The 12,001-nt window shown below is 34.6% G+C and overlaps 1 protein-coding gene across 4 annotated transcripts in view; it reads right to left on the reverse strand.

The window, feature by feature from the left end:
• Positions 1-1,186: 1,186 nt before the first annotated feature.
• The window catches only part of TBC1D32 (TBC1 domain family member 32), a 201,480-nt gene continuing 190,665 nt past the window's right edge, over positions 1,187-12,001 (reverse strand). For all 4 annotated transcript variants that reach the window (XM_045499429.1, XM_045499431.1, XM_045499432.1 and 1 more), the window contains one exon: positions 1,187-1,501. In XM_045499429.1, coding sequence (XP_045355385.1) covers positions 1,382-1,501 — 120 coding nt within the window. In that variant the 3' untranslated portion in view covers positions 1,187-1,381. The remainder of the gene's footprint in view (positions 1,502-12,001) is intronic.

Raw genomic sequence — 12,001 nt, forward strand, 5'->3', positions numbered from 1 at the left:
ATGCCCTTTAGGAACACCATTACAGAGCAGCTATTGTTAGCATTTACAGCATAAAACCTAGTTCTGGAAGGTTGATAATGCAATATCCTAAATATCACAAAACTGAAAACTGTACAGTGCCAGTTGTTTCATGATACAAAAGGAAAAATGAGTTTGTGGATGAGCCATTTTCAGTTTAAAAAAAAAAGCTTGAGAACAGTCTTAACGGTTGATTTATATTTAAATATAAGCAATGCAAACAAAATGACTACTACCTATAATTTAAAAAAACTTGTTAAAATTGCTAACTGAAAAATACTTTTGTGTATTCTTTCATATAATAAATGTGACAGTTAGAGGAAAATAGACCTTTCCATATTGTATTAATAATCTCATTGGAGCAAAGCCTTCCATTTAAATAAAACATCATGTTAGTCATTGAAAATAATTTAGAAATTATTCTCCTTAATGTTATGTTCAGTACAAATAAAATTTATCACTAAAAAATGCGTAACAAATGCTTATCAGTATGAAATAACCAATCTATCTTTTAAATGAACCATGTAGAGACATTTCACATGAAAAATTATAACTTGATATAGGTATCACAAGCAATTCCTAGAAACACAATTATGTCTGAGGACAATAGTTTTCTTAGCATTTGCCATGATAAATATCATTTATTTCCCCCACATGTTAAATAAATAGTTGTGGCTTTGTCTATTTTTCCTTTATATGTGAAGACAAGATATCAAGAAAACAACTGTCTTCCTTGTTTCTATGGACTCTCTCTCTGGCTAGTCAAACAATTATTCACAATATTGCCACTTCATTTAAAACTCATTGGAAAAAATATTTTAATCTTCTGGTGAAGGAAGAGATGTAGGTTGGGACTAGCTTTTATTTATTTTTTTTTTTTTAATTTTTTTTTTCAACGTTTATTTATTTTTGGGACACAGAGAGACAGAGCATGAACGGGGGAGGGGCAGAGAGAGAGGGAGACACAGAACCGGAAACAGGCTCCAGGCTCTGAGCCATCAGCCCAGAGCCTGACGCGGGGCTCGAACTCCCGGACCGCGAGATCGTGACCTGGCTGAAGTCGGACGCTTAACCGACTGCGCCACCCAGGCGCCCCAAGGGACTAGCTTTTAAATACAAGAACTAGAAGTAAATTAGATCTGACTCTAAAATCACCTTGCAAAACAAAAAACTTACAAAAAAGAATTTACTTCATGTGACAAATTGAGCTATATCTACTTGAATATATTATTATATTCAAAAAGTCTCAGCATTGATTCACAATATATATATATTCACAAAGCATATGCTGTTATAGACACAGAAAACGATTGTTTCCTTTAAACAGAAATAAAACGTGGCATTCAACTGTCTGTGCCACCATCTATGCGCTCTGCACTCTAACATTGCGCATGTCCCTCAGTACCACTGGTCGGTAGTTTTGTTCCAAAATCTCCATGTATTCAAAGTAATCACTCACTCGAAACCCATGCAGTGCTTCTTCCTGTCAAAAAATACAGAGAGAAGTTAATTCTCATGCGTAAAGAAACACATTCTACGTTAATGAATTTAAATAGTTGACTTTTTTTAAAGCTACAGACAGGGTTTTATGTTGCTAGTAAATTGTAATTGCTTTTTATGTAGTAGGCTGTGTATGTATGTGATAGCAAGAAATCATGTCCCTATGAAACAAGGTTGTCTGTGTTTAAAACCAAATATGCTTTACAGCTAAGAAAATATAAGACAAACTCTTAGTTAATGAAATCTTCCCAGTATTTTGGATAGTTTCAATTACAGAATGATTGTTCACATTTTTAGTTAGTAAAGACTCTAAAGCTTATCAAAGGATACTATAATGTCATAAGAAATATCTTGTTCTACAGCTATGAAGGTTCATAAAACCTTCAATAGTCTGTAACTCATAATGTTGGTACTATGCATGTCTATGCTAATTCTGAATTTAATGGTTAGTGTCCCAAATGAGGCACTCAAGAATAAATTAAAACAATATGAATATTAATTTAGAATCTTAGAGACTTTTAGAGAATTGTGTCTATTTCTTTTAGCATTTCCAAATACTAGCTGTGCAGTACCTACCCTTCAAAATAAAACAAAAATTCTGAAGAAAAATCATACCTGATTCAATGTAATAAGTATCATGTTCAGAATTTTGGAGATTATTTTAAAAACTGGACAATTCATGCCTTCCTATACATTACAGTTTAAAGGTAAAAGTTGCTAACAAAAACCAAAAGCAATTTAAAACGAGTAAGAGATATTATCATATACTAGAAATTGTGTTATAGACAGTTTACAGATGAGATACACGAATGTATAACACCTAGAAAAACATCACATATGCAATTTTCAATAAGAATGCTTGTAAAGGCTTCCCTCAGATGTCACTGCTCACTCCTAAGTAATAGTTCACAGCTTACAAATAACTTGGGAGAAGTTATACTAATTTTACCATGCATCACCTAAAATATAGGCAATCTGGAGGAATAGCTGGTACATTAAAAAATTTATTACTTATCTACAAGTCTGGTGTTATATCTTTTTTTAAAATGTTTTATTTATTTTTTGAGAGAGAGAGAAAGAGTGAATGAGCTGGGGAGGGGCAGGGAGAGGGAGGGGTACAGAGGATCCAAATCGGGCTCTGTGCTGACAGGCTGAAAGCAGCAAGCCCGACGTGGGGCTCAAACTCATGAACCGTGAGATCATGACCTGAGCCGAAGTCAGCTGCTCCATCATCCAATGTGCCACCCAGGTGCCCCCACACATCTGATGTTATATATAAAAGAACTAAATGATGTTAAGTTGTATGCAAAGCTTTACACCATTAAGGCTACAGTTAATACCTTCCAACATAAAAATCTGAACTCTATTCAATTAACACAAATAACTGTAATGTTATCTATTCTCTTATTTCTTCATTAACTCATTCATTCTCATTGTATGTAAAGTTCTTGGTCATATCTTGAAGACACAAAGAAGTCTGCAGGTCCCTGTCCTAAAACATTAACAGCTGAGGTGTATATTGTCTCCAGTTTTATGTATAAGCAACTCAAAGGGAAGATGTTCATCTTATGAATAGCAGAAACACTAGGTTTTTGTGATTTCTCTATAAAAAAATATTTCACTTTGTTCTTTGGGGAAAATAGGATTGAAGTAAGGCCATTCTTACTGTTCTAGAGTTCACTTTAAATAGTTACTGTTGTAGTCACAGAACTATTTATGGATTTATCCATTCTCTTCATTCAAATTATGTGTGATTTGGTACTGATCAACTCCTCACTAAAACTGTATCTCAGCTGGTGAGAAATTATAGTAATGTGTTAATCTTACCAGATAAAGGCCTCATGCCAGAAAAATTGCTTTAGTGTATATTCATGATTTTTAAAAGAATGTCTATTGTTCATCAACTAAATCACAACAGAGGATGAAAGCATTTGAACAATAGCTCTAATAATTCTTTTCTGGGCAAACCTAAGCAAAATATACTGAACATCTTTTAATTATTGTTTCACCTAATTTATAAATAAAAACTACCTATGGAGAACCATAGCTATCACTGTTTTAAATATATTTTTTCCTTAGAATGTTTTCTAAATTATGGTTTCAATTGTGGACAATAATTTTAAAATAAAGAGAAAATATCCTGATAACTACATTGAAGAGACACCTTTAATGCAAACTGGTGCAGCCCCTCTGGAAAACAGTATGAAGGTTCTTCAAAAATTTAAAAATAGAGGGGCATCTGGGTACCTCAGAAGTTAGGAGCCCGACTCTTGATTTTGGCTCAGGTCACAATCTCACGGTTCCTGAGTTTGAGCCCCATGTCAGGCACTGTGCTGACAGTGCAGAGCCTGTTTGGAATTTTCGCTCTCTCTCCCTCTCTGCTCTCTTCCTGCTTGTGTGTGCAAGTGCACTTTCTCTCAAAATAAACTTAAAAAAAAAAAGTTGAAAATAGAACTACCCTATGATCCAGCAATGCACTACTAGGTATTTACCAAGGGATGCAACAATACTTATTCAAGGGGACGCATACACCCCAATGTTTATAGCAGCATTATCAACAATAGCCAAATAATGGAAAAAACCCAAATGTCCACCGACTGATGAATGGATAAAGAAGATGTGGTATACACACACACACACACACACACACACACACACACACACACACACACTAGAATATTACTCAGCTATCAAAAAGAATGAAGTCTTACCATTTGCAACAACATGGATGGAACTAGAGAGTATTATGCTAAGTAAAATAAGTCAGAGAAAGACAAATACCATACGATATCACTCATATATGAAATTTAAGAAACAAAACCGATGAGCATAGAGGGGGAGAAAGAGGGAGGCAAACCATTAAACAGACTCTGAACTATAGAGAACAAACAGGGTTATTGGAAAGAAGGTAGGGGGAGTGGGCTAAATGGGTCATGGGTATTATGGAAGGGCCTCGTGATGAATCACTAAATTCTATTCTTGAAACTAATATTACACTGTAAACTAATTGGAATTTAAATAAAAACTTGAAGCAAAAAATGGCAAATAATTCTTATATCAAGGTCATATTTCATAAGAGAAAAATCAAATATTCATTTTAAAAGAATGTTTTTAAATTATGTAGTTCATTATTTAAAATTCACAATTTATAACTCTGAATAAAATCTTCAGAATCTCCAAATCTACTTTCTGTGTTCAGAGTGGTATATTTTTCATTTTATTCTAAATGTTCTCTAATGACCTTTTTACTGGATAACTTTACTTTGCAATTACAGCCATCTAGACTGCCAGTTTATCATTCAAACTATAACAGACCATTTCTTCAGAATACTGCTTTATCATTTTGTTTATGGACTTAAGTACATGGGACTCTGTATAAAAATATGAATCTCCTTATTCTTTTTTTTTTTTTTTGTAATCTCTATCTCCAACATGGGGCTTAAATTCATGACCCCAAGATCAAAAGTCACATGTTCTACTAACCAAGTCGGCCAGGCACCCCTGAATTCCCTAATTCTTTAAATAGGTAGACATATGTAATTATATCTGGCAACACTATGCCTTTTTATATAAACAATGCACTACTTCTTCAAGAAAAGCATTTTTTTTTTAATTAGGTTACTTCTGAAGTGGTTTACATATTGGTTAGAAGTTCATTTTGAGCATATTGCATTTTCTTTTTTGTACCTAATGGCTTTTCAACCAGTATGCCTTCAATGATTATCTCTCTAATTTCTGGGTTTCAAATGTTGAATCATCAAAAAGCATTAAAAATTACTATTCTAAACAACAGTGTTTCATGTGCATTCAATATGACATGATATGGCATATCCACAGCTTGCCTCTCTCATTTGCATATAGAACTCCGTTTTCTTTTACTAATGAGAACATTTAATTAGAAGGTCCACTGAATTTAAAGTTTTTTAAAAAGGTAACCAGATTACTCAATGAGAGACAACTTGATACACTAGAAAGAGCACAAGATTTCGATTCAGAGCAAAAAAATGTTTCAAACTCCCCTGTAGTAGTTACTAGATATATACACCTGGGGAAGTTACTGACACTTTAACCTTCAATTTCTCATGTGTAAATGTAGCACATGAACTCTTTATCATGAACTATAAAACCTTGTATGATCTGGGTCCTGACACCTCTCTAACTACCTCACCTTGTTCTAGCCACGGTAGTATCTCAACACTTTCTAAGTGGACCAAACTCATTTCTCCCTTTAAGCTTCTGCCCTTGCCTTTTTTCCCATTTAGAACAATTTTGTCCAGAAGTTGCTTTTCCTTGCCTCATTCAAGTCTCTGTTTCTGCTCTCAGAGTAGGCTTTGCTGGACTCTTTATCCAATAGCACCTCTGACTTCCCTTACCATGTTTAAGTTCCTTAAATTAAGATTTATCAATACCTAAAATATTTTATATTTATTTAAATATCTACCAGTAGACTGTAAGGTCAATGTGGGTAGGGATATGACCTGTTTTGTGACTATAATGCCTGGGACACAGCTCTTGTACAATAGTTGAATAAGTCAATGAGTGAATTAACAATGCGTATAAATTCCTTTGCCCTAGTGCCTGGCATTCAATAAGCACTCAAGGTGTTAATGGTGGTCATAATAAGAACATCTTTGTTAACTGACGGTCTCTAAAATGGCTAAGATAGATTTTCTTGATTGCACTGCAAATCTATAATGTGAAGCATCAATGATTATTGACTCCAGTCTGTTTTTTTCTTTTTTAATATGAAATTTATTGTCAGATTGGTTTCCATATAACACCCAGTGCTCATCCCAACAGATGCCCTCCTCAACACCCATCACCCACCCCCCTCTCCCTCCCACCCCCCCATCAACCCTGTTTATTCTCAGTTTTTAAGAGTCTCTTATGGTTTGGCTCTCTCCCTAACTTTTTTTTTTCATTCCCCTCCCCCATGGTCTTCTGTTAAGTTTCTCAGGATCCACATAAGAGTGAAAACATATGGTATCTGTCTTTCCCTGTATGACTTATTTCACTTAGCATAACACTCTCCATCCAGTTCTATCTACGTTGCTACAAAAGGCCAGATTTCATTCTTTCTCACTGCCAAGTAGTACTCCACTGTTTTCAACCCCTTGACAAAAAACATAAGGGAACAATCCACTTACGATATTATATTACAGTCTTTTCTTGTAACTTCTCAGGAATATGCCTATTATGGAAATCAAGCTATACCTATCCTTTCAAACATTGCTTGTACCAGCAAAGGTTTCCAAAAATAATTTCAGCAGAAATGTTTTTAGAGCTACTGCAAGCCCTGTAAATTTGGAATCTGAATCAAAGATAAGGCCTTTCAGGGTGGTAAATAGATACAAAGTACAAAAAGATCAAGTGTACTTACTTACATCTTACTAAGTAAGAAGTAAGAAGCATCAAATTATATTGTAAGAGTCACATGTGAGAAGGGGTTTTGTGAACTTAGTTCCACTTTTTACCTTTGCTAGAGATGGTTTCTTGTGTGTTGTGTTTGACCTATCATGAAAAAGGAGCTTCTTTCTCAGTTAAAGTGGTAGAAAAATAACCAATCTGCAAGTAATGCTTTTTTTCTAGTATGCTTCTCCTGGGGTGCTTGGTACAATTAGAAATTCCTAAGCCCCAAAGCCCCAAAACTTCTGAATCTCTGGTTTTGGCATCCTGTATTCAAGTTTCAAAGGTGACATTTTTACATATCCTAGAAGTTTCAAGCTATTTGAGGTTTTATACTAAAACGTGACAATTCAGGCCTGTTGTGAAAATTGTTTTGGTAGGTTGGGGAAGAGTCTAGATGTGTCAGTTTCAATAAACATACTAACGATCCTCAGGATCAGGGGAGTGTATATAGCATGTGTGCTTCTGGACAGAATGAGGCTCTTAAATATTCACTATAGTGTGTGATTCTTAAAATTTTTAACTCAGGGGCACCTGGTTGCCTCAGTCGGTTAAGCTTCCAACTTTGGCTCAGGTCATGATCTCACAGTTCGTGACTTCAAGCCCTGCGTCAGGCTCTATGCTGACAGTACCAAGCCTGCTCTGGATTCTCTGTCTCCCTCTCCTACTGCCCCTTCCCTACTTGCACTCTCTCTCTCTGTAAAATAAATAAATAAATAAATAAATGAATAAATAAACATTAAATTTTTTTTTCAGCTGAGGGGTACATGGGGATATGTGATGACTAGAGAGATGATCCTATCTTGGCTGGGTAAATGAGAGATGAGGCCTTGACCAGATACAATGTAAGAGAATGTTCCTGACATAGCTCTGAAGTACATGCCAGGTAATCTATGATATACTAAGATGTCTAAGGGCCTAGAGAAGAGAAAAATGGGAGCAAAATATATATTCTAACTGTAGACTCAGGAAAAAGGCCTATTTCCTTTGTTCTCTATGCATCTTTTTCTTCAGTTAATAAGAGCAACAGGGGTGCCTGGGTGGCTCAGTTGGCTAAGCAACTTGGCTCAGGTCTTGGGGTGGCTCTTTAACTTGGCTCAGGTCATGATCTCATGACCCTGAGATAGAGCCCCGGCATTGTACATCATGCTGGCTGTAGGGCCTGCTTAAGGTTCTCTCTCTGCGCCTCCCCCACTCACACTCACTTGTGCACTCTCTCTCTCAGGAAAAGAAAAAGAAAAAAAAAAAGAATAGGAGAAGGATGAGACAGGGATGTAGAAATTCAAATAACTGCTAACTTTTTTTTGAAAGCACTTGCTATGTGGCAATGTTCTAGAAGTATTTTACAGATATCATCTAATTACTCCATGTAATAGGTATTATTTCACAGTTAATTATATGGATGAGAAAACCGTGGCACAAAGAGGTTAAGCAACGTGCCCAAGCTTACAGAGTGACAGAGCCAGAATCTGAACGCGGGCAGACTCGAGTGATATAAGAACAATGAAAAACACATATCTGCAAACCACTGTTGACATAAAACTGAACATGTTTTATCTATTCCCTCAGATGGTGAATTATTTTTAGTACCATGTATACTTTTGTCTGTTAAAAGCTTAGCAATTCATGTGATGTTTCTCAGTCTGATCTCCATTCCTTACCCTGTCAACATGATCTGGTAACAGCTGCAAGAACAACAAAAACAAAATTCCTCCTGACAATTTACTGATTGGATTGAAATTAATCTGATTTTTTCATAATTATAAATTGATTTTGCCATAACATGCAGGATTTAGTTGAAGCATTCTAATTAAGTATTTTGAGCCTTCACAGCCTGATTTTCACTGGAAGGCAATCTTTTCCCAGCCTGGCATTTCAGTGAAGTTTTCCCCAAGTCGAATTCAATTGAATTCACAAACTAAACCAAGATCACTGCCAGCCTATTATCAAGCTAGAGAGAAATGCAATATAGCCAGTTGGCTGAAACAGTGAGTCTTCTAAACTATTAAACTCTTTCTAAACCGGCTTGCTTGCGTGAGTGAGAGAGATGACTCCACTTAAACAAACAAACAAACAAAACTTTACACTTCCAAGCTCACTGGGATATTTGAGAGCACTATACTTATCTTTCTGGGTGATGTTTTTCTTTCTAGTAAGTGTGATGCCTACAGATTTCCTGAACCTTTATCTGTCACAGATAAAAACATTTAAGACCCTAAGTCCAAGGACTAAGCTCTTCAGCGTACCTTCAGAAGTTGCTTTTTAGGTCAGTAATGATCTATCAATTGCCACAGTGTGGGGATAATGCACTTATTATACATAATATATAATAACGCTGCTCTATTATCAACCTACATATTTGTTGTGTCTACAAAGATGTTGTGAAAAACCGAGAAAATACCTTGCTAATAACAACTTATATTCATGCCATTCAATAATCATTTACTGGTTTAGTCAAAAAAGGAAAAATAAAGTGTTTGGGTTTTTTATTTTATTCTTTGGTTTTGTTTTTTAAGTAAATCAGGCCTGACTATGCTCACCACCTGGTCTAACAAATTCCAAGTCATCTTTTTAATACACTGATCATGAAGAATTGCTCAGTGGGCTATCAGAAAAGTAGGCAATGAGTCTAGACTCTCAATTACCTAATTTAAGATCTGGAGCCTAAACCAAATTAATACAAATGGGTTGATATTGTCTCAACACTATCTGCTTCAGATAGGTCATTATTATTCCTAAAGCGATGCTTCTATCATGTCATTTTCTGTCAATAATTAACCAGGAAAAAACTGCATATTTTCAATCTTCTGGAACTGTCTAGTACCTGAAGTTTTCAGGATAACTAATAATAGTTGAAAACACGTTTGTGGTTTTTCAAAATTTTTGAAACATTCAATTGGGTCTGATTATTTGAACATTGTTTACAATGGATGCTTGTTTTATCTATTTTTATACAATGATTCAATATCCTCCTTTTAAAAAGTAGTTTTATTATAAAAGAAGTATGGACCCATTCTTCAAAAATAAAAAAAAAAAATAAAAATAAACCCACCAAATACCCTAAAAAGTAAGTCCTCTGTTCTACTTCACCTCTTCCAAAGCAATCATTTAAAAATACGTACAGTCAAGAAATAGCATATAATCTATATAAGAATATTATTATGGCTGTGGTATATGTGGAGAATTATTAAGTTTTTTTCCCACCCTTTGCACAAGTCTGAGATTTCTGGATTAGAAAGTATAATAAAACATAATTCCCCAGGTTTAATCCTTTAACTTCTACTTGAATGAGAATTTTTGAATCATAGAACTATTTTTGACTTGGGTTGTCTTCCAAAGGAAGGGAAAATTAAATCACTTTATTAACCAAAGTTTCATTATTGGTTAATACGTGAATAAGTAGAAAATAGTCTGTATGTATTTATATACATTGGAAACAACAGACCATAACAGGGCTTAATAGAGTAACAGGGTATGTAAATGCATATTTAAATAAACCACACTGGAATTTATCACACAAGAAAAATAACTGCTCACCAAAAGAGATCAGTGAACTTGAGATTTACTTGCTGAAAACAAAAAATAAAGTGAAGCCACAATATCAGAAAGATATTTCTCCTAATCCCTCAGATGACTGCCAACAGCAGAGCAAGAAGTAAGGTTAGTCCCGGGACAAGTGCTAAAATTAATTCTTTGCCAACATGTTATTAGTTTGGATTTAAACCAATTCAATTAAAATTTTAGTAATTTAAACAGGACTTGAGTAGTAACCTTTCTCCCCTCATTTAAAAATTCTTTAAACTGACAGCATTATCAAGCAGTAGAGAACTCAACAGACATGAAACTGCAATAATCACCACCAGCAATCAAAGAATTCGGTAATGTTTGTTATTAAATGTGAAAAAAACTAAGTTCATCTTTCCCTTTATATTTTTTATTTGTTTATTCTGTCAACAGATATTTACTGGGCACCTACTATGTGCCAGGTACTGTTCAAGGCATTGAAAATACATTCGTAAACAAGATGGACAAAATCACTGTCCTTGTGGAATATGTACATTATACTGAGAAAGACTGACAAAAATATATATAAAATAATTTCAGCTATAAGAGGTACCAAAGTGGGATAAGAGGTTATAGATTTACAGGTTAGAGGATATTCAAATATAAGCCCTTAGGAAAACTTCAGACTCTGAGATTCCTATGAATTGACCATGGCAGTGACGAAAGTGTCCCTTACTAAATAGGAACCCACATTTTTGTCCTCAACATAATTCCCACTTGTTTAACCATTCCTGTCCTCCAAATCACCTGTTGCAGATAACTTTTTTTCTTTTTCTACCTAAGTTTCATTTTACATGTACAACCACTGTCTTGGTATATTTTTTCATTAAAAACGTTCCTAAGATCATAATTCTAGTGATACATATAGAAAGTCTGTGACCTTCTGAATTCAGTATCTCTATGAAATAGAAATGCCTGATAGTTTGGCAACTTTGAATAATTGATGACATTTATTTACAGAAAATCATTATTAAATGGAAAATAGCTCTGACAAGATCTAGTGGTAAAGAAAAATGACAAAGAATAATTAAAGAATTAATTAACCTAAAGATTATTTGTTGATCCACAGAAAACCTAGCAAAGGACTAATGCAGGTCTGGGTGTGTGCATGTGTATGTGTGCTTTGTGGGAAGGTGAAGGTAGCATGGGGAGGGAAACATACTTCAAATTCAAGGAAAGATTTTAACTTAAAATGAATACAGTTGGATTCCCATGAAGAACTGCACACAGGGATGTATTTATTGAACATGTGTTTCCTAAAGTCCAGAGCTTCAAAAGTCATATTACTGTGAGAAACAAACTGAGCAACTATATTGTATTTAAAACATTAACTATGTAAGGTAGTGACTGTTTAAAAAGAATGTTATGATGGAATAATCTTTCATGGAAACATTTTATAAGAATAGGTGAAAGTTTAAAAAATATAGAATATGAAGGTATAGGAAATTACATGAAATGCTTTTAAAATGTTTCAAACCTCTGTATTGACATAGTAGCTTGAACTTTTAGTGAC

Source organism: Leopardus geoffroyi, chromosome B2, assembly GCF_018350155.1.
Source record: "Leopardus geoffroyi isolate Oge1 chromosome B2, O.geoffroyi_Oge1_pat1.0, whole genome shotgun sequence".
In the NCBI taxonomy this organism is placed as follows: domain Eukaryota; kingdom Metazoa; phylum Chordata; class Mammalia; order Carnivora; family Felidae; genus Leopardus; species Leopardus geoffroyi.